General features: G+C 54.0%; 1 protein-coding gene across 1 annotated transcript; it reads right to left on the reverse strand.

The window, feature by feature from the left end:
• LOC137484402 (centrosome-associated protein CEP250-like) lies at positions 1-27,346 on the reverse strand. Its single transcript, XM_068208275.1, has 30 exons — positions 27,332-27,346; positions 26,337-26,384; positions 25,955-26,187; positions 25,357-25,510; positions 23,852-24,042; positions 22,419-22,546; positions 22,072-22,241; positions 21,151-21,327; positions 20,838-20,852; positions 20,401-20,535; positions 19,981-20,124; positions 19,238-19,518; positions 18,325-18,484; positions 17,505-17,748; positions 16,724-16,878; positions 15,458-15,799; positions 14,610-14,800; positions 13,184-13,311; positions 12,836-13,005; positions 11,915-12,091; positions 11,602-11,616; positions 11,165-11,299; positions 10,745-10,888; positions 10,002-10,282; positions 9,089-9,248; positions 8,209-8,512; positions 7,428-7,582; positions 6,143-6,484; positions 4,633-4,714; positions 1-128 (listed from the first exon to the last, which is right to left on the reverse strand). The coding sequence occupies exons 1-30, from the start codon at positions 27,344-27,346 to the stop codon at positions 1-3; spliced, it is 5,004 nt and encodes a 1,667-aa protein (XP_068064376.1).

Consider the following 27,346-nt stretch of genomic DNA (forward strand, 5'->3'; position numbering starts at 1 on the left):
TTAGCCAGTGGCAGGTCCCTCCTGGAGCCCTCTGGAGCCGGCTCTGCCCAACACGGGAGCAGCTTCTGGTGTCTTCTCATAGAGGGTCACCCTGCGGGCCCCTGCTACCCGGATGTGACCACGCAAACCTGCGACAAGGATGATGAGGCAGTACCAAAGGGAGCATGGGGTTCTCAAGAAAAGCATGAGGTAGGGGAAGCAGCAAGAGGAGCTTAAAAGTTTCAAGGAGCTGGAGTCATTGCCATAGGCCCAGAGACCATCACCAAAGTCCCAGTGTGACTCTGCTGGTATGAGGCCAAGGACATGGCCTGCCCCTGGGCCAGGGCAATCCCAAGCACAGACTCAGGCTGGGCAGGGCAGGGGTTGAGAGCAGCTCTGAGCAGAAGGACTGGGGCATGTTGGTGGACAGAAGTCCCAGTGTGCCCCAACCCCTTGCGCTGTCACCCAGAAAGCCCCATGTCCTGGGCTGGCCCCACAGAGTGGGCAGCAGGGGACAAGGGGGATTCTGCACCTCTGCCCTGCTCAGGTGAGACCCCACCTGCAGAGCTGCCTCCAGCCCTCGGGTCCAGCATCAGAAGGATGTGGAGCTGCTGGAGTGAGTCCAGAGAGGCCAAAGAGATGCTCCAAGGTCTGGAGCCCCTCTGCTCTGAGCCGAGCTGGGAGAGCTGGGAGTGTTCAGCCTGGAGAAGAGAAGGCTTCAGGGAGACCTTAGAGACATTTCCAATGCCTAAAGGGACTCTAAGAGAGCTGAGGGCTGACCTTGGACAAGGGCTTGGAACGCCAGGACAAGGGGAATGGCTTTCCACTGGCAGAGGGCAGGGTTAGAAGAAACTCTTCCCTGTGAGGATGGTAAGACACTGGCACAGGTTGCCCAGAGCAGCTGTGGCTGTCCCGTCCCTGCACGTGTCCGAGGCCAGGTTGGAGGCGGCTTGGAGCAACCTGGTCTGGTGGCAGGTGTCCCTGCCCATGGCGGGGGGTGGAATAGGATGAGCTTTGAGGTCTCTCCAGCCCAAACCAGTCGGGGATTCTATGCTGAGGTGAAACATCACCATAGTTGATGCCAAATCCAGGGGTTGCCAAGCTGCCATGGCATCATGTCCATTGAGTGGTCCCTGGCAAGGTCAAAGGGCAGCTCCTGAGGAGACAGGGTCATCTGACTGGGCCAAAGCTGCAGAAGTGGGATGCCATCACTCAGTGCTGAAGGCTCACTGTCAGGTGCCCTGACCCTTGACCGGTAGAAGCTGGAGGCTCTTGTGCCTTCAAGGCGGGGCAGCCTGAGCACATGGCTTCTGCCTCTCCTGCCTGTGGTTCTCCCCTGTCTGGGCAAGGGATGCGAGCTGAGCTGAGGCTGGACATGACATCAGTGCGTGGCATGTCTGTCAGCCGCAGGGACCACAGAAATGGGGGTGGCTCCAGCCAGGAAGACGCATTGCTGCCACTCACCGTGACAGAAAACGTGGAAAACAGAAAGTGTTGGTTGCAAAATACAGCTTAAAGACTAACTAGCAAATGAGATAAAAGAATGTAAAAGTAGACAGACGGGATGTTGAACAGAGCTGGAAGCAGTGGAAAAACAGATTATAAGGCACCCAAGTGGGTTTTGTGGCAAAGTTATGTAACAAGAAACAACAGTGCACGCCCTAAGAGAAGTTCAAGGCAAGGGCACTTCCAGTTTTGAGGGCTCACTGTGAATATGACCACCAGAGACCTCTTTAGATGACCCTCCAAGACCATAAAGGGACTTCCAGCAAGAGGCAGAGGTGGGTAAAATAGTTCTATGAAAAGTAATGTTTATGTATGAGCTAGGAACTACCTTGTGATATGTATGATCATGGTGGAATAAACCCCCTGTTGTAAAGTTTCTTCGATTAGAGGAGACATTCTCTGCATATAAATATTAGTCATTAATCAACAGTAATGCTGGCTCCAGGGATGATCTGGAGTGGGTGGTGTCACCACAGCCTGGCCACTTCATACATCTGATCCAGCAGCACTGAGCCCGCTGGTTTGGGCGGTTTTCCCTTGGCCATTCACTCAGTCCATATCTCACCAGTCGGGCTGTAAGGGGACTGCGTGGCTGCTGAATGTTTTGCAATGTCGGGCAACACCATGCCTGGTCTCCCGTAATTTGCAGAGTTGCTCAGGTTGGCCAGGCACCATGTCCCTGTGCTAAATCTGTGCTGGCTGTTCCCAATGCCCTTCTCTCTCAGTTGCTTGAAAGGGTGTCCAGGAAGATTTGCTCCATCACTTTCCCAGGGATTCCAAAGCAGCTGATTAGCCTGTAGGTCTTCAGACCCTCCTTTGTGCCCATCTTTAAGACTGCTGTAGTTCTCAGGAAGTTCTCAGGAACCACCTGCACTGGCCAGGCTCTTCTGAAGACAATGGACAGCTGACGTAGCTTCCTCCAGTCCTTAGACCTGGTGTATGCCTGGCTTAAGATTCTAACTATTCTCCCTAACTATTCTCCCCCTTCCCTACTGCTGTGGCATATGAATGTGAGAGACACAAGCTAGAAGCAAGTGAATTGGGTTTATTGCAAAGTTAAGACATTATTTATACATTTTATTGTGAGAAACTGTGCTCAGCAGTTTGCTCAAAAGCGGTTGCAGGCCTGTAATAAATCCGTCCTTTTGACGGCTTGTTCTTCTTCTCACAAGGTTTACAGGCTTGACAATCAGGACGCCTTTCCAGTTTTCAGATCGTGTGTAATCAGCTTTCTTCCCCATTTCTCAGCATTCTTGCTCACATGATGCAGGGCAGGCTTCCTCTTAACTCCATAACTGCTTCCACAGCAATGTCTGTACACGCCCCCTGGATAACTTGATTCTTCTTCCACATCGCTCCTTTCTGAGATGAGGTTGGTCAGAAGTTTCCGGTTCACTTGATCTCCTATCACCCAGGGTTGTGATTCTGCTTTTCACTTTGCTAAGTTATTTTAAATTATGCCCTCAACCCTTGACCTTGTATGTCACACCAGTCTGGCACAGTTCCTCTGCAGGTGACCTCCACTGTCACCAACAACAGGACCTCTTTTCCTTTAGCCACTGCCAGTGAGAGGGAGCATGGATCATTACATTTTTTCCCACTTAAGATATGGAGCAGAAATCCCTGTTGTAAATCCTGCCAATTCTTTCTGAATTTGTGCATACAAGCAAAGACGCCTTGCACAGAATCTACCTTCTTGGAACCCTGGAGATCAGTGGCACAAAGTCTAGCGGTGGAGCCTGGAGGACAATGCTGAGTCCAGTCCTTGCTGACACCTTTGTCAGTAAACTGGGTGATGGGGCCAGGGGGTGCCCTCCCACAAACCGGGAGCGGTGGCTGCTCTGCCAGAGAGAAGTGCTGCCATCCCGAGGGACAGTTCAACAAGGGTGACAGTTCTATGACAGGTGCTGAGTCCTGTCCTTGGGAAGGAACAACCACAGGCACCGGTATCTGCTGGGGGCCACCCGGTTGAAAAACTAAAGTTTGGCAGGGTCCTGCTGGACACCAGGATGCCCACGGGCCAGCAATGTGCTCCTGCAGCAATGCAGAACAGCGTCCTGGGCTGCACCGGGAGCTGCGACACAGCTGCTGGAGGGAGGGGATCCTTTCCCTCTGCTCCACAACAGTGAGGCCAGCCCTGGAGTGCTGGGCCCAGAGCTGGGCTGCCCCGTACAGGAGACAGGGACAGACTGGACAGAGTCCAGCACAGGGCCATGAAGGTGACGGAGGGACTGGAGCATCTCTGCCGTGAGGAGAGGCTGAGAGAGCTGGCACTGCCCAGCCTGGAGCAGAGCAGGCTCAGAGCATCTCATCCCTGGGGATAAATACCCGGGGGGAGGCTGCAGAGGGGACAGAGCCAGGGACATTCCAGGGGCCTCGGGCACCAAGTGACACACAGGAGGGGCTCTCTGAGCTCAGGAGGCACTTCTGCACTGGGAGGGTGGCCGAGCACTGGTGCAGGTGCCCAGGGAGGTGGTGGAGTCTCCATCCCTGGAGAGACTCAAAAGCCACCTGGACACATCCTGGGCAGCTGGCTCTGGGTGGCCCTGATGGAGCAGGGGCTGGGCAAGGTGACCTGCAGAGGTGCTTCCAGCCTCCCCTGGCCTGAGATTCTGGGACTCTGAGAATAATCAGGCTGCAGTTTCCTAAGGACAAATGACAAAGCTCCACACATGGCAGGTTTCTCCTGCTCTCACCAAAGTGGTTCATGTCACATGTCTCCCTTCTGCAGATTCCACCCTGGAGTGAGGATGCTTCTCAAGGTCATGCCTTGAGGCTGAGAGAAATGTTTGCCCGTGGTCCTTGCTTTGGGTGAGTAGCATCAATCTTCAAGAATTGGTTTTGCTGGCTTGACTAGAATTGCTACAATGTTGCTTCAAAACATAATGCACTATACTGGAAGTTATAGGTCTCTGTACTGGGTAGTAAATAACCCTGATAAAGATCTATTAGTTTAATCATGATCATCATAAACTCTTTATTTTTCTATAAATATATCTTTCATCCTATGGAACACAGTTGTGTAAAGGTTCAATTTCACCTATACTGTCCTTTAAACATAAACTACTGACTAAGTCTAAGACTGCATCCAGCTGCACCCTGGCTGCTCTCTGAGTCGTTCAGGAAGCAAGGAGGTCCCTTCTGCACCTTGTGTCTCCTGCCTGCTCCCTGCATAGCTCTCCAGGTGGTCCTGTCGGTCTTGGGCCAGCTGTGACTGCAGCAGGGACACCTGAAAGAGGCACAAGGCCCGGCTCAGACAAGCCCACGCTGGCAGGAGCACCTGCAGCCCCACGGTACCGGCTCTCGGGGCAGACACAGCCTCCAACTCCAGCCCTCACCAACTCTCTGCCCTGGGGCAAGGGGAAGGGAACAGGCTCCCACACAGAGCAGAGCTCAGATGATCAACAGGTCCAGTTCAAGGCTGGCAAAGCCTTCCCACGGACATCCCTCAGCCACCACAGGTCTGTTAGAGAGAGTTCCGAGGGGATTTAGGAACCCAACTCTGATTTCCAAATTTGGGCCACTGACCCCTTTCTCCACAGGCTGTGCATCAGCAGGAGGGCTGCTGCTTCCCTGAGCTACTGGAGGAGTCTTCTGTTGTAGAAGTCGACGATTTTGATAGGCAGGCTTGTGGACAGGAAACGTAAAGCAATCTGGGGGGAACACTCTCCTAAAAGTTCTGTTTCTTCTCCTTTCAGGTTCCACCTGCACGTTGGATGGGAGAGAGGGTCACAGAAACCTGTCAGCAAACACGGAGCAAAAAGACCTGTGGACATCATGGCAAGGAGATCTCTGCTCTGAGACCCTGAATTGCACTAGACAACACTGGGGGCAAAAAGCTCTCGCTGGGGGCTGTGCAAGAGAGGCCAGTGTGTGTGCGGGGACACAGGGCCAGGGAGGGAGGCAGCGGAGTGAAGGTGCCCTTGTGAAAGCCATGGGCTGCCCCAAGAGAGAGGACAAACAAAAGGGTGTGCCCACAGCAGGGACAGGGAGAGGCAAGGAAACAAGCAGAGGTCTCCAAAGCACTGCCTGGGCTAACGTGCCAAGTTCCAGAGGAGCCTGAGGCTCGGCAGAGGCAGTGAAAGCCCAATTTACCCGCTCGCCACTTCTGGGCTCAGTGGTTAATTCAGGCCTCTCTCTCTTCTCCTCTTCTAGTGATGCAATTGGTTGCTTGGATTCCAGGATGGTCCCTGAGCCACGTAACAGCTGTTCCACTTGTGCTCCAACAGCCTGCAGGGTATTTAGAGAGGAGATGATGCCCATATTTCAAACACCACAGAAGCTGTCCCTCAGGAATCTCCATCTCAGGAAGCATCCTCGAAGCACCAGCAGTGCAGCTGCTCTTCAGCCCTCTCAGTACAAAACTCAGCTGGGTTTAGTGCATCCCTCTGCTCACCTGCTCCATTACTTCCCACACCAAATCCAAACCCCCATGTGTTGCATGGGCACAGGAAAAGCAGCTCCCCATGCCTAGCTTTTGGCCTGGAGCAGACTGGAACAGTAAGCTCCAGAGCTGGAGCAGTCTTTCTGGGCGAGCCAGGAAACAATCTGGCAGTCAATGGTCTCTGGCTGGAGCCAGGCAGACAGACAAGGCTGCCTGCTGCAGCCCGGGCTGCTTTACCCAAGCAGGCCTGGACTGACAGGGATAGAGACCCACCTCCTCATGGGAAACAGCACTGGAATAATTCAGGGACCCTGGAGTGGACTTAAGGTCAATGCCAGTGCCTGCCTGGATACCAGACTTTCCCTTCAGGATGTACAAGTGTTTCATCAGAGTCCCTTTGGCAATTTCACTTTTCTTCAGTGCAGCACTCAGTACTTGGGTGTTCTCTCTCCATTTCTTCAAAGAAGCAGCCCCATGCTCCAACTCTTCCTGCTCGCCTTCTCTCTCCACTTCCCATTCTTGAGTATTTTCCTTATGATATCTTAACTCAGCTGCATGCATTTCATTCTTCTCTTCCACATCTCTCATGTGCTGCTGGTTCAATTCCTGTCCATGCTGCCAAAACAGGGAGAAAAAGGGTCACTCATTCGCCCCCTTGGTTTGCTTTTCAGACCAGATCTGGACTCCTGCTGCAGGGGCAGGCACTGGCTGCCCCTCTCTCTCTGCCCCTCGGGATGCTGCAGACCTTTGCTGGTCTTCCCCCCTTGATACCGCTCCTTCCCTCAGCCTGTCCCAGCTTCCTTTCTGCCCTTCCCCAAGCTCTTGCAGCCCCACTCCAGTGCTCCTCTGGGGAGGAGCTGCCAGAACTGCAGCCAGGATTTCAAGTCCATGCTAAGCAGGATTTAGGCAGTGCCACGAGGATGTGCTCTCCATCAGGGAGGAAGGGAAGAGCAAACACCGCCAGCATTTCCTTCCCTGGGCTTGGGCTGACAGCAGTGGTTTTCCAGCTCTGCTGTGTAGAGTTTTCATGGCTCCATCCCCGAGAGCCCCACTGCCCTCTCTTGGAGCAGCAATGGCCAGATCCCTCTGTCATCCTCTGCTGCCACTCAGGACGAGTTCTCCCCTTGCAGGCACACGTCCTGGTGTGGATCAGCACTTGGCTTTCCTCTCTTCTCTCCCCACTGGCTGCTCTCAGATGGCCAAGGCCAAACACCTTTCTATTCACAGCAAACTTGGTCTTCTCACCCCTCCTTCCAGATCCAGATATTTAGGAATCTGGACATGGGTTTGGACACGAGGAATTCCCCAAAGCATGCAATGTCCATAGAGGCAGTGTGGACATTGAGGACTAAAGCTTCTAGGGCACAGAAGCCCAGCATGGAGGAAAATCAGCAGGCTCAGCATTAACTGGCTTTGACATGACTACAACATCTTCTCCTCCTTATTCAGAAGAACGCAGTTGGAGAAGTTTAACTGGAAAAAGGTGCTCCTTAGAACTATTAACTGAATGTGCAAACACAGCTAGGAAATGGCCCTTTGTGGCATCCGCCAATCTCACCAGCACATCCATCCTTTCCTTCTGCAGGCTCTCCAATTTCCTCTGCAGAGATGCCACCTCCTGACGAAGAGTCACAGCCTCTTCCTGCCTTTCACAGGCCTCTTTCTCCAGGGCAGTTTCTCGAGAGGTGTGCTTGACTGCTGCCTCCCACAAATCTGCAGCAGGGAGGGGGAAGGAACAGGAGAAAGGAGAAGGGGAAAAGCAAAGCAAAGGCAAACTGATGTGCATCCTGCAGAGACAACAGCAGTGTCTTCTCTGCCTGCCTGAGTTTGCCAGGCCCTGAGCCCACAAGGGCTCCAAAGCTGACAGAAATGAAGGAAATTTGCAGGCAGAGAAAAAAGCAGGAATGAAAGGGGCAAGGTTCAGAGGGACAGGAAAGGGTGTTTGCTCTTGGCCTTGTGCAGAGTGAGCAATCCAAGAGAGACAAAGGAGAGGGGATGCCTGTGCAGCCCTGCTCCAGAGAGGCCAGTAGCCTGGAGGCTCTGGCAGGGCCTGGAGTTTGGGGGAATCGAGCTGAGGCATCCAGCTACAGCTCCTCAGCACAGACACGGCACCTGGAAGGCTCCAGCTGTGCACGGGATCAGCCATGGCACAGCTGGATGGCACTGGCAGCCACAGCATCTTTCTCAAGAAAAAGCTTTCACTGGCACTTGGATGGATAAATCTCCTGCTGGTTGTTTTTCCCTCTGCCATCTCTGGGCACTTTTCCTCTGCGAGCCATCAGCGAGATCCCCGCAGGTGAGGCAGGATGGGGCAGTGAGTGGGAGAGGAGAAGCTGTACCTTGCTCACTTTGCTCCAGCTGTTTCAGCAGCTCCTGATTGTGGGCTCTGAGATGGTCCCTCTGAGCCTGTGTCTTCCTCAGCTCCAGCTCCATGTCCTTACACTGTATGGCCATGGCCTCTGCTCTTTCCTCAGAGCTCTGGAGCCTCACACGCAGCTCAGACACCTCAGTTTCCAGCACGTCCACAGAGTCCCTCAAAGCCCATTCTCCTGCTCGAGACTCCTCAAACGTCTGCAGCAGCTGCTTCTTTCGAGTTGTTTGGGAAGCCTCCATCTGCAGCACTGTGTCCTGCAGGGCCTGGATCTGGAAGATGGATGCACAGAGCCTCAGGGACAGGGCTGCTCCTGAGGCTGCAGAGTGGGCCGCAGGGAGAGCAGCAAAGAAGAAATGATTTCAGGCAAAAACCTTGCCAAAACCAAAAGGCAGAAAAGCAAGGATTCCAAAGGAGACCAATGTAGAGAAAAGAGGGAAAGGGAGGCAATGGGCATCCTTGAGGCTGCAGCTCTGAACAGCAGCTGAGATGGCTGCGCTGGAAGTGCCCTGCCCAGCCTGCCATAGCCACCTCTGTGTCCCCACACTGCTCAGTGCCCGGCACAGGCACCAACTCTGTCTGGGACAACACTGCTAACTGAGGGACACAGAGGCTCCAGAGGAGTCTGCTGCTGCTCCCCTCCCAGATTTCCTGCTGGGAGCCGGGAGAGAACGGTGCAAAACTTGGGCAGCAGACAGCAGATCCAGCCTCGGCCTCAGGGTGCAGCAGCAGCCCCGGGCAGAAGACGGCAGCTGTGCGTGCTGCTGGGAGGGGAAAGAGGTTGGGGCCTCCAAGGCAAAGGTGCTGTTGTGTGTCCCTGGAGAAGAGGATGCCACTGCACAGCTTACCTGGGTGTTGAGCTCCCGCAGTTGTCCAGCGCGGTGAGAAGAGAGCTGCTCTGCCTGCTGAAGAGCAGAGTGATACTGAGACACCTGATAGTTCAGCAGCAGGTTCTGTTTTTCCAGAGTTCTGAGGCGCTGGTTCTTCTCCTCCAGAGACACTATCAGCCTAGAAGGGAAGCAAGCGACTCATTGCTACACGGTATCAGATTTTATAAACTCTCAGGACTTGCAGCACCTCAGGGAAAAACTCCTCTGTCTGATGAGGTCTGTCTAAACAACTTGGCTGTTTGTTCTCCCTGCAGTCAAAGCCCAGCATGTGCCTACTCTGCTTTTGGCCCTAAAAGAACAGGGAGTTCCTGCCTACATGCCCTACCTTCTTTTTGAGGTGGGAATGTGAATACAAACCTAACAAAGTCTTGCAATGAAGACGCCCTCCAGGCACCGGGGCACATTTTATGAGGAACCATGCAACAGAGCCGCTCTTGTTGCTGGGCTGCCTCCGAGGGCAATCTGGCCTAGATCAGCAATCAGGGCCTTCAGATGGTTCTGCCCAGAAAAAGCATCAGAGGCCAGGCTGATCCACATCCCAGAGGCTTCAAGTTACAGGACCCAAGGTGGAGCTGATGGATGTATCCAGCTCCTCACAATGCAGCTCGGGCAGTGTCAACACACCCACCTAAAGACACAATACCCCCTAGAGGGAAAGAGCTACCCCCAAATCCTTTCTCTGCAGAAAAACTCTGTTTGAAGTCTTAAAAGTAAAGAAAATGAAAGACAACATCCAGACAAGGAGAAGTGTCTGCACGGAGAGTTCAGAATCTGCCACTTAGGAAATGCTGCCAGAGCCCCTGGCAGGTGCAAAGAGGGCAAAGAGGGAATCCATTCACCACAATGCAGAGTCCCACAGGCTTTCATTTACCTGGCTTTTTCACTCTCTAGGACATCCACCGAAGCCTGCAATTCTGAATTTTGCTGAGCCACTTCTTCCCAGCGATTCCTTTCCCTCTTCAAGGACTCCACATGCACTTGCAGCTCCTTGTTCAGATTTTCTGCCTCCTCCAGGATCTTCTGGACGTGTTCAACCTCCGACAGCTTCTGCCTGGACTCTTCCTGGGCCTCCCTCACCTCTTGCTGGGCTCTCTGGACAGTTGTTTCCCGGGACTCTCGGGAGGCTGCCAGCTGAGATGTCAACTCTCCCACCTCCAGTCAAAGGGAACAAAGCAGTCAGGGGCTGCAGCCACAGCTTGTCACTGTCAGCCACAGCACAGGCTGAGAGGAAAGGCAAAGGACAACTTTCCATTTCTCCCTGTCCTGAGAGCACCAGATTCACACTGGATATGGACAACTTGTTTCAGTCTCTAAGTGGCCCACCACCAAGGGCACCTGAAAAAGCACCTCCCAAACCAAGGCTGGCAAGGAGAGGCCAGCAGGAATCCATGCTGATGGTTGCTGGCCAACAGCCCAGAGGACTAGCCCAGCTGTCCAGAGCAGCAGCTGAGATTCAGCAGAGCACTGTGTGTCCTACAGAGCAGCTGCCATGGAGCCCCCAGAGCCCGAGACAGCCCCAGGGATCACCCCACCAGCTGCTGCTCTGCCATGGAAAAGCAAGAAGGCCACAGACCCCTCGCTGCATGGCTGCCGTGCCAGTGCTGTTTCACTCACCTGCTTTTGTAGAGCCTCCCTCTGCTCAAGGAGCAGATTCATTTCCTCTTTGAGGCCGTGTAGCTCTTCCTTGTGCCTCCTCTGCACTGCCTGGACTTCACTGCGAGCTTCCTGCAGCTCAGCTTGCAGATTTGCCTTGATGGTCTGGCAACAAAATGCAGAGCAACTTCCTGGGACCTGCCCTCAGGCTCAGCTTGTTCCACGTGCTGCCTCAAAATCCCATTCCTTCAGCTGCTTCTTTTGGCTTCTCTAGCCAGCTCTGCTTCCACTGCAAGCCTTCCTTCCTGGGGCTGAGCTCTGGAGCTTACCAGGCTCTGTGCTCCCAGGGCCTGAAGCAGCCCTTGCCTCCTCAGTCCCAGGAGCTGCCTTTTGTGCCCTTGTCCCTGCCCTGCCCTCTGTTGCCTGCCTACTCACACTTACCTGCCCCTTCTCTTGCAGCTCTTTCACCTCCTGCCTGAGCTGCTGGACCTGCTGGTGGGCTCGGCTGAGCTCTCCCTGAGTCTGGAGCAGTGCCTCTGATAAAGCACTCTTCTCCTTCTGCTCTTCCAGCAGCACCTGCACCGAAGGAAAGAGCAGAGGGCTTCACACTTCTCCTGCAGCATCCATGTGGCAGAGGCAAAGACTGATGGGCTCACGTGCTCTCACAGCACTCGGCTGCTGCTCCCCTGGGCCACTGCCTGCCCCGGGGCCAACACAGCTTCCCAGGAAGTGACTTAAAACACAGCCCAGAAGATATCTCTGGGTTACTGTTCAGAAATACTCCAGGCAAGTCTTTAAAAAGATTTTTCTCTTGTCAATGTTGCTGCTGCACCCCCCTCCCCCCCCGTTTCCACATAAGAAAAGAGCTACAAACTCACTTTGGCTGTGAACACCTACCAGTACACACCAAAAGGGGAGCGGAAAGAGAACAGCGAAGGTACCCTGAGGTACATCTTAGAACAACAGAGCACAAGAGCAGCACAAAGATCTCAGCTGATAGCTGATGTTTCTGCCTGGCTTCCTATGAGAGGGCTCATTGCTGGTCCCAAAGACAGCCCCGTTCAGCTTTCACCTCCCCCAGTTCAATGTAGAAGACACGGAGGGCATGCTCCACACAGCCCCATGTCCTGCCATCTCCCACAGCTCCAGCCTTGCAAAAAATCACACCAGTTCTCCTCTCTCAGTCATTACCTGTCGCTTGGCATTTTCAAATCTCCTTAGTTCTTCTTGTTGGGCCAGCAGGGTGGCATCTTTCTGCCTCATCTCAAACAGCACCTTCTTGTGCTCCTGCTCTCTCTCTGCCTTCTCTTTTTCCCATTGCTCCAGCGTCTCCTGCATCTCTGCACGGTGCCTTTCGCGCTCACTTGCCTGAGGAGGGGAGGAGAAATTTGCAAGATGAAGTCCCAGGCAAGCTCCCTGCTGAAAAAGGTGAAGCTTCATCCCTCCCACAACCCCCAACCGGAAAAGACAACAGCACTCCAGAAACCGTGTCCTGTCATGGAATTCAAAAGGAGGCTCAGCAGGTGCAAGAATCACAGACTCGTGGAATCTCTTCTGTTGGCAAAGACCTTCCCAAGCGTTGAGTCCAAGTGCTCAGAAAAGGAGGTGTCACCTTCCCTTCCCTGACACCCCAGTCACAAGGACTGAAGGACCAGGGACAAGGGGCCTGTTCCCTTTGCTTCCAGCCCAAAGCTAATCCCTCTGTCCACCATGGAAGCACAGCAAGAAAGGAACCGAGTTCCCACGCCTGCAGCCAGCAGCACTGTTGGCATCTGCTCCATGCCGGCAAGTGCTCCACGCTGGCATCTGCTCCGTGGCAGGTGGGACTCAGGGACAATCCTGCCCTGGGCTGCCACGCTTTGGGTGGGCACTGCCCAACCTGCTCTGGAACTCCTCTTACGCCCTCACTGAAGCTGTGGCTGCATTTACTGTCCCAGCACCATCCTGGGGGCTCTCAGGCACCTCCAAGTCCAAGCTGCTGCCTCTGCTGCCCGGTCCAGCAGCGGGAGGCCTTGGCAGAGGATTGCTGCCCTTTCACACCCTCAGGCTCTGCTTGTGCTAAACCAACCCACAGGGCTGGCTTGGACACTCCAGAAGTGTACTGTCCCCTACCAGGTCTTGCAGGAGCTTCTTTATTTCCAGTTGCTGAGCAGTTCCCTGAAGCCTGAGGCTTTCGTGATGCTGCTGCTCTGCCTGCAGGAGCTGTTGAGCTGTGTCTTCCCGTTCCTGCCTCCTGAGAGATCTCTCTGCTTCCAGCTCATCTTGCAGGCACTTCACTTCTCCTACAAACACGACCAACAGCAAGAGTCAGAGTCTTTACTGACTTTACTGACCTCAGGCCCTTTCAGTGCCACCAAGCCCCACCACTCCTCAGAAGCTCTGTGGACAGAGGCAGCTTTACAGGGTGCTTAGTTCTCTAGGCAGGGGCAGCACCACAAACAAAGCACACGAGGTTCTCACCTTCTATCACCTCCTTGGCCTGTGTGACTGTGAGCACTTGAGCCTCCAGATGGTTCCTGGTGGTCTCCAGCTGAGATATCTGCTGCTGAGCAGCACTCAGCCTGGATTCCAGGCTCTCCTTTGCTGACCTATGAGTTGCACATACGGAGAGACATGAGTTGTTTGCTCCAGACACCCACAGCCGGTTATTCCAGGACGACGTGGCTCAAGATCCCCACACCTGAGTATGGGAAATGGGCCACGTGGAAACTCGCCCAGGCAAGGCACATTTGTGCCATCTCAACGGCAGAGCAGGGCCCTCTGAGGGACTGCCCAGGCCTTCCCTATGGCCTGGCAGAGCATAGACAGCCCAGCCCAACTTGGCCTCAACAGCCAAACCTTCAGTTGCTGATCCTGACCTATGACACTGGCTAGCTGTGTCCAAACAGGCTGGGGCGACGAGCAAAAGCCCAGCCTCTGCTCACAGCCCTTCTCTCATCAGCACTTCCAAGCTTCTCTGCAGGGGGACACAACAGACTCTTGTCCTTGCTGACTGCTGACTTTTTAATGCTCTTGATAATGGACATAAAGGTCCATCATCTTCCAGACACCCTGTATTTATGTGGCTTCAGAACTACTTTGCGTGACACAGTAAAATCTCATGGTCATCTCATAGCAGCACTTGTAAAAAATCAGGCCACCCTTTTGTCTGAACAACAACTACCTGAATGCAGAGACTGCAGTTTAAACTCTTGCAAGGTCATGGAGTAGACTTGCCACCTTTATTTTAGTGTTGCGGGCCAAGCAGGCAGTAGCCCGAGGCACTTGTCCTTCTTTACAGAGTGATAGGGACCATCCAAAGGGAGGTTGGCAGGTTTGGCAGCTGGGTGCCCATCAACAATCAGCAAGAATCCCCAGAGGCTGTTGAGAATTCCAAAGAGCTTTCCCTGCTGCTCTCCAGCCAGCTCTAGGGCCTGTCCCACACTTCTCAAGAGTGTGCTTGGAAGCAGAAAGCCCTCAAGATTTTCAGCAGGAGCCTCTGGCTTCCCCCTGAATGGCAGTGTGCTACCCCCAACATGCCAAGGTCGGAGCCTGGAATGCTGAAGACGAAGCTTCAGTTCTGAAGATCAGGATCATGTCAAGCTACTTGCTAAGGAATGAGGGACGTTCAATGCCCAGAAGAAGAAACCAAAGCCAAGAGAAACCTGAGGTTTCACTCAGCATCTGCATGGTTTATCTACTACTCAGTTCAGGGCTGGGTGGATTGCTTTGGACTTCCCACAGGAGTGTGCTCGGCAGCACAAACAGGAGCCCAAGAGAGCTTTGCTGGCTTTAGGTGTCAGAAAAAGAACCTTCACATTGGGGCATATTTTTGTTCTTGGGACTCTTCCATATTCTGTCCATGGAATGTAAATAGATCTGAAAAGGTTCTGCTCCCTGCCTTTACCTGGTCTCCTCCAGCTGCCTGGAAAGGTCTTGTTGGAGCCACTCCATGGCTGCCAGTCGGCCCTCAAGGTCAGCCTTCTGGCCCAGCAGCTCCTGCTCTCGGCACACCTGGGCCAGTGCGTGCCCTTGGCCAGAGGATTCCGGGCCCAGCTGCTCCAGAGAGCAGCTCGATGAATCTTGCTCCTGGGAAACCTGGAAGTGGGACAAGGTACAGCTCGAGCCCTTCCTCGGGAGGCCTGTGCAGAGCCAGCCAGTGGCACCTCACAGGCAGCCAGAGGACAAGGAGCACCTGTGCTCTGGGCTCAAAGTTTCACAGCATCTGCCCTATGCAGCTCTGATAGCCGGGGCTGCCAAAAGCCTCTGGCACTGTTACCTTGGAAGTGCTGTGTCAGGCCCTGCTGGCTTGCCTGGGACCAGACAGCTCTTTCCCAACAAACATCCCCACTCCAAACTCCGTGTTGTCACCCAAAAATACTGCATCTTCTACAACTGGCAATACCATTTACTCTAAGCACCAGGAGTGCAGCTGATTTTCAGCCATTGGTCCACTTTAGTCCATCACTCAGTTTAGTCCATCCCTCTGCTCACCTGCTCCATTACTTCCCACACCAAATCCAAACCCCCATTTGTTGCATGGGCACAGGAAAAGCAGCTCCCCATGCCCAGCTTTTGGCCTGGAGCAGATTGGAACAGTAAGCTCCAGAGCTGGAGCAGTCTTTCTGGGCGAGCCAGGAAACAATCTGGCAGTCAATGGTCTCTGGCTGGAGCCAGGCAGACAGACAAGGCTGCCTGCTGCAGCCCGGGCTGCTTTACCCAAGCAGGCCTGGACTGACAGGGATAGAGACCCACCTCCTCATGGGAAACAGCACTGGAATAATTCAGGGACCCTGGAGTGGACTGAAGGTCAATGCCAGTGCCTTCCTGGATACCAGACTTTCCCATCAGGATGTACAAGTGTTTCATCAGAGTCCCTTTGGCAATTTCACTTTTCTTCAGTGCAGCACTCAGTACTTGGGTGTTCTCTCTCCATTTCTTCAAAGAAGCAGCCCCATGCTCCAACTCTTCCTGCTCGCCTTCTCTCTCCACTTCCCATTCTTGAGTATTTTCCTTATGATATCTTAACTCATCTGCATGCATTTCATTCTTCTCTTCCACATCTCTCATGTGCTGCTGGTTCAATTCCTGTCCATGCTGCCAAAACAGGGAGAAAAAGGGTCACTCATTCGCCCCCTCGGTTTGCTTTTCAGACCAGATCTGGACTCCTGCTGCAGACCCCTCTCTGCCCCTCGGGATGCTGCAGACCTTTGCTGGTCTTCCCCCCTTGATACCGCTCCTTCCCTCAGCCTGTCCCAGCTTCCTTTCTGCCCTTCCCCAAGCTCTTGCAGCCCCACTCCAGTGCTCCTCTGGGGAGGAGCTGCCAGAACTGCAGCCAGGATTTCAAGTCCATGCTAAGCAGGATTTAGGCAGTGCCACGAGGATGTGCTCTCCATCAGGGAGGAAGGGAAGAGCAAACACCGCCAGCATTTCCTTCCCTGGGCTTGGGCTGACAGCAGTGGTTTTCCAGCTCTGCTGTGTAGAGTTTCCATGGCTCCATCCCCGAGAGCCCCACTGCCCTCTCTTGGAGCAGCAATGGCCAGATCCCTCTGTCATCCTCTGCTGCCACTCAGGACGAGTTCTCCCCTTGCAGGCACACGTCCTGGTGTGGATCAGCACTTGGCTTTCCTCTCTTCTCTCCCCACTGGCTGCTCTCAGATGGCCAAGGCCAAACACCTTTCTATTCACAGCAAACTTGGTCTTCTCACCCCTCCTTCCAGATCCAGATATTTAGGAATCTGGACATGGGTTTGGACACGAGGAATTCCCCAAAGCATGCAATGTCCATAGAGGCAGTGTGGACATTGAGGACTAAAGCTTCTAGGGCACAGAAGCCCAGCATGGAGGAAAATCAGCAGGCTCAGCATTAACTGGCTTTGACATGACTACAACATCTTCTCCTCCTTATTCAGAAGAACGCAGTTGGAGAAGTTTAACTGGAAAAAGGTGCTCCTTAGAACTATTAACTGAATGTGCAAACACAGCTAGGAAATGGCCCTTTGTGGCATCCGCCAATCTCACCAGCACATCCATCCTTTCCTTCTGCAGGCTCTCCAATTTCCTCTGCAGAGATGCCACCTCCTGACGAAGAGTCACAGCCTCTTCCTGCCTTTCACAGGCCTCTTTCTCCAGGGCAGTTTCTCGAGAGGTGTGCTTGACTGCTGCCTCCCACAAATCTGCAGCAGGGAGAGGGAAGGAACAGGAGAAAGGAGAAGGGGAAAAGCAAAGCAAAGGCAAACTGATGTGCATCCTGCAGAGACAACAGCAGTGTCTTCTCTGCCTGCCTGAGTTTGTCAGGCCCTGAGCCCACAAGGGCTCCAAAGCTGACAGAAATGAAGGAAATTTGCAGGCAGAGAAAAAAGCAGGAATGAAAGGGGAAATGTTCAGAGGGACGGGAAAGTGTGTTTGCTCTTGGCCTTGTGCAGAGTGAGCAATCCAAGAGAGACAAAGGAGAGGGGATGCCTGTGCAGCCCTGCTCCAGAGAAGCCAGTAGCCTGGAGGCTCTGGCAGGGCCTGGAGTTTGGGGGAATCGAGCTGAGGCATCCAGCTACAGCTCCTCAGCACAGACACGGCACCTGGAAGGCTCCAGCTGTGCACGGGATCAGCCATGGCACAGCCGGATGGCACTGCCAGCCACAGCATCTTTCTCAAGAAAAAGCTTTCACTGGCACTTGGATGGATAAATCTCCTGCTGGTTGTTTTTCCCTCTGCCATCTCTGGGCACTTTTCCTCTGCGAGCCATCAGCGAGATCCCCGCAGGTGAGGCAGGATGGGGCAGTGAGTGGGAGAGGAGAAGCTGTACCTTGCTCACTTTGCTCCAGCTGTTTCAGCAGCTCCTGATTGTGGGCTCTGAGATGGTCCCTCTGAGCCTGTGTCTTCCTCAGCTCCAGCTCCACGTCCTTACACTGTATGGCCATGGCCTCTGCTCTTTCCTCAGAGCTCTGGAGCCTCACACGCAGCTCAGACACCTCAGTTTCCAGCAGCTGCTTCTCTTGAGTTGCCTGGTGAGCTGTCTGCTCTATCTCTGCCAGCAGCTTGGCCTGGATCTGGAAGATGGATGCACAGAGCCTCAGGGACAGGGCTGCTCCTGAGGCTGCAGAGTGGGCCGCAGGGAGAGCAGCAAAGAAGAAATGATTTCAGGCAAAAACCATGCCAAAACCAAAAGGCAGAAAAGCAAGGATTCCAAAGGAGACCAATGTAGAGAAAAGAGGGAAAGGGAGGCAATGGGCATCCTTGAGGCTGCAGCTCTGAACAGCAGCTGAGATGGCTGCGCTGGAAGTGCCCTGCCCAGCCTGCCATAGCCACCTCTGTGTCCCCACATTGCTCAGTGCCCGGCACAGGCACCAACTCTGTCTGGGACAACACTGCTAACTGAGGGACACAGAGGCTCCAGAGGAGTCTGCTGCTGCTCCCCTCCCAGATTTCCTGCTGGGAGCCGGGAGAGAACGGTGCAAAACTTGGGCAGCAGACAGCAGATCCAGCCTCGGCCTCAGGGTGCAGCAGCAGCCCCGGGCAGAAGACGGCAGCTGTGCGTGCTGCTGGGAGGGGAAAGAGGTTGGGGCCTCCAAGGCAAAGGTGCTGTTGTGTGTCCCTGGAGAAGAGGATGCCACTGCACAGCTTACCTGGGTGTTGAGCTCCTGCCTTTGTCTTCTATGCTCAGAACAGAGCTGCTCTGCCTGCTTAAGAGCAGAAAATAACCGAGATACGCGATAGTTCAGCAGCAGGTTCTGTTTTTCCAGAGTTCTGAGGCGCTGGTTCTTCTCCTCCAGAGACACTATCAGCCTAGAAGGGAAGCAAGCAACTCATTGCTACACGGTATCAGATTTTATAAACTCTCAGGACTTGCAGCACCTCAGGGAAAAACTCCTCTGTCTGATGAGGTCTGTCTAAACAACTTGGCTGTTTGTTCTCCCTGCAGTCAAAGCCCAGCATGTGCCTACTCTGCTTTTGGCCCTAAAAGAACAGGGAGTTCCTGCCTACATGCTCTACCTTCTTTTTGAGGTGGGAATGTGAATACAAACCTAACAAAGTCTTGCAATGAAGACGCCCTCCAGGCACCGGGGCACATTTTATGAGGAACCATGCAACAGAGCCGCTCTTGTTGCTGGGCTGCCTCCGAGGGCAATCTGGCCTAGATCAGCAATCAGGGCCTTCAGATGGTTCTGCCCAGAAAAAGCATCAGAGGCCAGGCTGATCCAAATCCCAGAGTCTTCAAGTTACAGGACCCAAGGTGGAGCTGATGGATGTATCCAGCTCCTTACAATGCAGCTCGGGCAGTGTCAACACACCCACCTAAAAACACAATACCCCCTAGAGGGAAAGAGCTACCCCCAAATCCTTTCTCTGCAGAAAAACTCTGTTTGAAGTCTTAAAAGTAAAGAAAATGAAAGACAACATCCAGACAAGGAGAAGTGTCTGCACGGAGAGTTCAGAATCTGCCACTTAGGAAATGCTGCCAGAGCCCCTGGCAGGTGCAAAGAGGGCAAAGAGGGAATCCATTCACCACAATGCAGAGTCCCACAGGCTTTCATTTACCTGGCTTTTTCACTCTCTAGGACATCCACCGAAGCCTGCAATTCTGAATTTTGCTGAGCCACTTCTTCCCAGCGATTCCTTTCCCTCTTCAAGGACTCCACATGCACTTGCAGCTCCTTGTTCAGATTTTCTGCCTCCTCCAGGATCTTCTGGACGTGTTCAACCTCCGACAGCTTCTGCCTGGACTCTTCCTGGGCCTCCCTCACCTCTTGCTGGGCTCTCTGGACAGTTGTTTCCCGGGACTCTCGGGAGGCTGCCAGCTGAGATGTCAACTCTCCCACCTCCAGTCAAAGGGAACAAAGCAGTCAGGGGCTGCAGCCACAGCTTGTCACTGTCAGCCACAGCACAGGCTGAGAGGAAAGGCAAAGGACAACTTTCCATTTCTCCCTGTCCTGAGAGCACCAGATTCACACTGGATATGGACAACTTGTTTCAGTCTCTAAGAGGCCCACCACCAAGGGCACCTGAAAAAGCACCTCCCAAACCAAGGCTGGCAAGGAGAGGCCAGCAGGAATCCATGCTGATGGTTGCTGGCCAACAGCCCAGAGGACTAGCCCAGCTGTCCAGAGCAGCAGCTGAGATTCAGCAGAGCACTGTGTGTCCTACAGAGCAGCTGCCATGGAGCCCCCAGAGCCCGAGACAGCCCCAGGGATCACCCCACCAGCTGCTGCTCTGCCATGGAAAAGCAAGAAGGCCACAGACCCCTCGCTGCATGGCTGCCATGCCAGTGCTGTTTCACTCACCTGCTTTTGTAGAGCCTCCCTCTGCTCAAGGAGCAGATTCATTTCCTCTTTGAGGCCGTGTAGCTCTTCCTTGTGCCTCCTCTGCACTGCCTGGACTTCACTGCGAGCTTCCTGCAGCTCAGCTTGCAGATTTGCCTTGATGGTCTGGCAACAAAATGCAGAGCAACTTCCTGGGACCTGCCCTCAGGCTCAGCTTGTTCCACGTGCTGCCTCAAAATCCCATTCCTTCAGCTGCTTCTTTTGGCTTCTCTAGCCAGCTCTGCTTCCACTGCAAGCCTTCCTTCCTGGGGCTGAGCTCTGGAGCTTACCAGGCTCTGTGCTCCCAGGGCCTGAAGCAGCCCTTGCCTCCTCAGTCCCAGGAGCTGCCTTTTGTGCCCTTGTCCCTGCCCTGCCCTCTGTTGCCTGCCTACTCACACTTACCTGCCCCTTCTCTTGCAGCTCTTTCACCTCCTGCCTGAGCTGCTGGACCTGCTGGTGGGCTCGGCTGAGCTCTCCCTGAGTCTGGAGCAGTGCCTCTGATAAAGCACTCTTCTCCTTCTGCTCTTCCAGCAGCACCTGCACCGAAGGAAAGAGCAGAGGGCTTCACACTTCTCCTGCAGCATCCATGTGGCAGAGGCAAAGACTGATGGGCTCACGTGCTCTCACAGCACTCGGCTGCTGCTCCCCTGGGCCACTGCCTGCCCCGGGGCCAACACAGCTTCCCAGGAAGTGACTTAAAACACAGCCCAGAAGACATCTCTGGGTTACTGTTCAGAAATACTCCAGGCAAGTCTTTAAAAAGATTTTTCTCTTGTCAATGTTGCTGCTGCACCCCCCTCACCCCCCGTTTCCACATAAGAAAAGAGCTACAAACTCACTTTGGCTGTGAACACCTACCAGTACACACCAAAAGGGGAGCGGAAAGAGAACAGCGAAGGTACCCTGAGGTACATCTTAGAACAACAGAGCACAAGAGCAGCACAAAGATCTCAGCTGATAGGTGATGTTTCTGCCTGGCTTCCTATGAGAGGGCTCATTGCTGGTCCCAAAGACAGCCCCGTTCAGCTTTCACCTCCCCCAGTTCAATGTAGAAGACACGGAGGGCATGCTCCACACAGCCCCATGTCCTGCCATCTCCCACAGCTCCAGCCTTGCAAAAAATCACACCAGTTCTCCTCTCTCAGTCATTACCTGTCGCTTGGCATTTTCAAATCTCCTTAGTTCTTCTTGTTGGGCCAGCAGGGTGGCATCTTTCTGCCTCATCTCAAACAGCACCTTCTTGTGCTCCTGCTCTCTCTCTGCCTTCTCTTTTTCCCATTGCTCCAGCGTCTCCTGCATCTCTGCACGGTGCCTTTCGCGCTCACTTGCCTGAGGAGGGGAGGAGAAATTTGCAAGATGAAGTCCCAGGCAAGCTCCCTGCTGAAAAAGGTGAAGCTTCATCCCTCCCACAACCCCCAACCGGAAAAGACAACAGCACTCCAGAAACCGTGTCCTGTCATGGAATTCAAAAGGAGGCTCAGCAGGTGCAAGAATCACAGACTCGTGGAATCTCTTCTGTTGGCAAAGACCTTCCCAAGCGTTGAGTCCAAGTGCTCAGAAAAGGAGGTGTCACCTTCCCTTCCCTGACACCCCAGTCACAAGGACTGAAGGACCAGGGACAAGGGGCCTGTTCCCTTTGCTTCCAGCCCAAAGCTAATCCCTCTGTCCACCATGGAAGCACAGCAAGAAAGGAACCGAGTTCCCACGCCTGCAGCCAGCAGCACTGTTGGCATCTGCTCCATGCCGGCAAGTGCTCCACGCTGGCATCTGCTCCGTGGCAGGTGGGACTCAGGGACAATCCTGCCCTGGGCTGCCACGCTTTGGGTGGGCACTGCCCAACCTGCTCTGGAACTCCTCTTACGCCCTCACTGAAGCTGTGGCTGCATTTACTGTCCCAGCACCATCCTGGGGGCTCTCAGGCACCTCCAAGTCCAAGCTGCTGCCTCTGCTGCCCGGCCCAGCAGCGGGAGGCCTTGGCAGAGGATTGCTGCCCTTTCACACCCTCAGGCTCTGCTTGTGCTAAACCAACCCACAGGGCTGGCTTGGACACTCCAGAAGTGTACTGTCCCCTACCAGGTCTTGCAGGAGCTTCTTTATTTCCAGTTGCTGAGCAGTTCCCTGAAGCCTGAGGCTTTTGTGATGCTGCTGCTCTGCCTGCAGGAGCTGTTGAGCTGTGTCTTCCCGTTCCTGCCTCCTGAGAGATCTCTCTGCTTCCAGCTCATCTTGCAGGCACTTCACTTCTCCTACAAACACGACCAACAGCAAGAGTCAGAGTCTTTACTGACTTTACTGACCTCAGGCCCTTTCAGTGCCACCAGCCCCACCACTTCTCAGAAGCTCTGTGGACAGAGGCAGCTTTACAGGGTGCTTAGTTCTCTAGGCAGGGGCAGCACCACAAACAAAGCACACGAGGTTCTCACCTTCTATCACCTCCTTGGCCTGTGTGACTGTGAGCACTTGAGCCTCCAGATGGTTCCTGGTGGTCTCCAGCTGAGATATCTGCTGCTGAGCAGCACTCAGCCTGGATTCCAGGCTCTCCTTTGCTGACCTATGAGTTGCACATACGGAGAGACATGAGTTGTTTGCTCCAGACACCCACAGCCGGTTATTCCAGGACGACGTGGCTCAAGATCCCCACACCTGAGTATGGGAAATGGGCCACGTGGAAATTCGCCCAGGCAAGGCACATTTGTGCCATCTCAACAGCAGAGCAGGGCCCTCTGAGGGACTGCCCAGGCCTTCCCTATGGCCTGGCAGAGCATAGACAGCCCAGCCCAACTTGGCCTCAACAGCCAAACCTTCAGTTGCTGATCCTGACCTATGACACTGGCTAGCTGTGTCCAAACAGGCTGGGGCGACAAGCAAAAGCCCAGCCTCTGCTCACAGCCCTTCTCTCATCAGCACTTCCAAGCTTCTCTGCAGGGGGACACAACAGACTCTTGTCCTTGCTGACTGCTGACTTTTTAATGCTCTTGATAATGGACATAAAGGTCCATCATCTTCCAGACACCCTGTATTTATGTGGCTTCAGAACTACTTTGCGTGACACAGTAAAATCTCATGGTCATCTCATAGCAGCACTTGTAAAAAATCAGGACGCCCTTTTGTCTGAAGAACAACTACCTGAATGCAGAGACTGCAGTTTAAACTCTTGCAAGGTCATGGAGTAGACTTGCCACCTTTATTTTAGTGTTGCGGGGCAAGCAGGCAGTAGCCCGAGGCACTTGTCCTTCTTTACAGAGAGAGAGGGACCATCCAAAGGGAGGTTGGCAGGTTTGGCAGCTGGGTGCCCATCAACAATCAGCAAGAATCCCCAGAGGCTGTTGAGAATTCCAAAGAGCTTTCCCTGCTGTTCTCCAGCAAGCTCTAGGGCCTGTCCCACACTTCTCAAGAGTGTGCTTGGAAGCAGAAAGCCCTCAAGATTTTCAGCAGGAGCCTCTGGCTTCCCCCTGAATGGCAGTGTGCTACCCCCAACGTGCCAAGGTCGGAGCCTGGAATGCTGAAGACGAAGCTTCAGTTCTGAAGATCAGGATCATGTCAAGCTACTTGCTAAGGAATGAGGGACGTTCAATGCCCAGAAGAAGAAACCAAAGCCAAGAGAAACCTGAGGTTTCACTCAGCATCTGCATGGTTTACCTACTACTCAGTTCAGGGCTGGGTGGATTGCTTTGGACTTCCCACAGGAGTGTGCTCGGCAGCACAAACAGGAGCCCAGGGCTCACGAGAGCTTTGCTGGCTTTAGGTGTCAGAAAAAGAACCTTCACATTGTGGCATATTTTTGTTCTTGGGACTCTTCCATATTCTGTCCATGGAATGTAAATAGATCTGAAAAGGTTCTGCTCCCTGCCTTTACCTGGTCTCCTCCAGCTGCCTGGAAAGGTCTTGTTGGAGCCACTCCATGGCTGCCAGTCGGCCCTCAAGGTCAGCCTTCTGGCCCAGCAGCTCCTGCTCTCGGCACACCTGGGCCAGTGCGTGCCCTTGGCCAGAGGATTCCGGGCCCAGCTGCTCCAGAGAGCAGCTCGATGAATCTTGCTCCTGGGAAACCTGGAAGTGGGACAAGGTACAGCTCGAGCCCTTCCTCGGGAGCCCTGTGCAGAGCCAGCCAGTGGCACCTCGCAGGCAGCCAGAGGACAAGGAGCACCTGTGCTCTGGGCTCAAAGTTTCACAGCATCTGCCCTATGCAGCTCTGATAGCCGGGGCTGCCAAAAGCCTCTGGCACTGTTACCTTGGAAGTGCTGTGTCAGGCCCTGCTGGCTTGCCTGGGACCAGACAGCTCCTTCCCAACAAACATCCCCACTCCAAACTCCGTGTTGTCACCCAAAAATACTGCATCTTCTGCAACTGCCACTTGGGAAACACAATTATTATCTGGATATATTTCATTGCTGGACATTTTCAGGAAGATTTGTGAAAACAAATTTGCTTGCTGAATCAAGGGGAAATATACAGGATTTCCCCCTGCCACATCAAAACTCTCGTCTAAGTTTCTCCTCCTCACATATTCTACGCAGCTCTCTGCAAGGAGAGGATGCCTCGCCGGGAAATGGCTCTTGTGCTGAGCAGACATTTTGTGACTTGTGGACGCCTGCCTGATGTGGCCAAATCAGAACGTCTGCTGTGCATTTGCCCAACCTATCACATTCCCCAGAACTGAGACTGTCTGACAGAGACCATCAGAAACAAAGCCTTCTCTTGCAGCTATCCTGTAACACCCAATCTAAACCTCCTCTGGCACAGCTTGGGGCTGTTTCCTCTTGTCCTGTCCCTTGTTCCCTGGGAGCAGAGCCTGACCCTCACCTGGCTGCAGCTTCCTGTCACAGAGAGCTGTAGAAGGCAAGAAGGTGCCCCCTGAGCCTCCTTTTCTCCAGGCTGAGCCCCCCCAGCTCCCTCAGCTGCTCCTGGTCACACCTGTGCTCCAGACCCTTCCCCAGCTCCGATCCCTGTTTTAGAGGCTCTGTGGCTGCCCAAAGCAACACATTTTGCAGAAGCATGCAACACTTTGCTGATGAACACGCATATCCCTGGCTCATAAACGCATGTGCCGTCTTGAGCCAGGTGTGCACAGCAGTGTGCCCATCTTCTCCTGCCAGCAACAGCATCTGGGCTGATCTGGCTGCCACAACTCCCCCTCCCACAGGTGCTGCCGAGCAATAAGGTGTTCAGAGCCGTGCTAACATCATCCCTCTCCTGCTGCAGCAGATCCCTCTGAAGCTGCAATTCCTCCAATGACTGCCTCTTGACTTCCAGCTCGCTCTGCAACAATGGGTCTTCTCCCTCAAGTGCAGCCAAGTCCTCCAGTGTAGAAGAAGGGGCAAGACGAGTTTTCAAGGGAAAACCAGTCTCATTTCCAAAACCAACCTCCATCCTGTCCTGCTGCTCTGCCTGTTCGGCCTGGGCTGATGCTTCCTTCCGCTGCTTGGTGTTCTTCAGATGCAGACACAAGGCTCCTGTCTCCGGGATTCCAGTGCATTGCAGCAGCATTTCCCTGGACTTCTCAAGGTTTGCACAGTCACTGCAGAGACAAGGCTCAGTCAGAAGAATCAAGAGGCCTGAAGAGTCAGCAATGCCATTTTCAGCTCTCCAGGATGGAGCTGGGGGCAGTGGGCTAAGGAAGACCTTGCTCTTTCCCTCCCAGGAAAATCCTCCAGAGGCTGCCTTCTTTCAGTGAGAAGCTATGGCTGGGCAGGGGCACTTAAAGAACAGAATTCAGGGAAGCAGCACGGCGAGAAGGAGTCTCCTATTGCAACATGGCTCTGCAGCTCCCAGACAGCCTTGGGAGTCACAGAAGAGCATGGAAAAACCAGACAGGACGATGCTCGAGGGCCACACTGAGGACTACACATGGTAGGCAGGTGACTTCTTCACCAGGGACTCCTCTGAACTCCCCGGCCTGGAAGCAGATTGTTTCTGGAATGCAGGAGGAGGAGGAGGAGGAGGAGGAGGAGGAAAGACTCACCTACTGATTTCTTCTAGCAGAGAGTCTATCAGCTGGCAGCGGCTTCTGATCCTCTGAGTTCTCTCCTCCATTTGATCAAAATGCCGCTGCATGCGCCCCCAGTTCTCTGTAGCTTCCCGAACCAATTCAAAAGGATGCTGTTCATCAGTGGATGTCAGAGTTGAGAGGATGTTCCCAGGATTGTCGGTGCAGATGATGGAATTGGCCATGCTGTCACTGTCGCCTACCAGCGCCTGAAAGCCCACATCCAGCTGTTAGTCAGGTGTTCTGTTCCCATTCCAAAGCAGCACTGAGATACCTCTTTTCTGATCCCACAAGAACCAGCATCCATTCATGGAGAACCAGTTTCAAAATGCCAGCCAGCTCAGCACACTTTACTCACCTCAGGGGCTCCGGAGGAACGTCCCTGCTGAGAAAGCCCTTGAGCTCCCTGCAAGAGCACGGGGAAGAGCACACTCAGACTGCATGGCTGCCCCTGAGGCAGTCGCCTCTGAGTGCCTCCCAGCCTGTCCCAGAGCACAGCAATTCCAGCTGAGCTCTTCCTCCCCTCCTTGGGAATATTTTCAGCCCAGTAGTTTGACAGCAGCAGAAATGAACATGCTGGAAGGTGTTTCATCACTTCTAAGAGCACCAGAAGGGGAGTTGCCCAGAGCCCCAGCCAGTCTGGCCTTGAACACTCCCAGGGATCCAGGGGCAGCCACAGCTTCTCTGGGAAACCTCAAGCCTGGGTGCCAGGGCCTCAGCACCCTCAGAGGGCAGAACTCCCTCCCAATATCCCATCCATCCCTGCCCTGTCTTGGTGGGAAGCTTTTGTCATTTGTCCTGTCCCTGCAGGCCACTGGCTTAAGTCCATCTCCAGCTCTCATGCAGCCCTTTCATGCATTGGAAGGGGCTCTAAGGTCACCCTGGAACCTTCTCCAGGCTGGACAACCCCAACTCTTGCATCCTTTTCCCTTGCCACTGGTGCTCCAGCCCTTGGAGCATCTTCCTATCATGCTTGTGACCTCCTCTGGGCCACTAGGGATCATTTCAGAGATGTCTGGGAGAAACTCATTCTGGACTCTGGGAAGCACTGAGGCTGTGCTGTAATTTGGGTGAGGGGAAGGCAATGAAAAGCTGCTCCCTTGTTTGTGCCCACAGCCTCCAGTGGGACAAGGATGGAGGAGGAGATGTGGCTGTGCTCTGGGATGGCCAGGAGCCACCCATTCCCTCCCACACCTGTCCCCACAGCGAGCACCAAAGCTGCTGCCAGCTCCGGAACAGCCAACTGTTAATCCCTTGCTATTGCCAAAGGGAACTGTTCCCCGAGGCCCAGCCCAGGCCCTCCCAGGTCCCTGCTGGGCTTGGCACAAGGAGAGCAGTGGCTTTCTCACTCACCCGCCGGGTCTCCAT

Source organism: Anomalospiza imberbis, chromosome 17 (assembly GCF_031753505.1).
Source record: "Anomalospiza imberbis isolate Cuckoo-Finch-1a 21T00152 chromosome 17, ASM3175350v1, whole genome shotgun sequence".
NCBI classification, from domain to species: Eukaryota; Metazoa; Chordata; class Aves; order Passeriformes; family Viduidae; genus Anomalospiza; species Anomalospiza imberbis.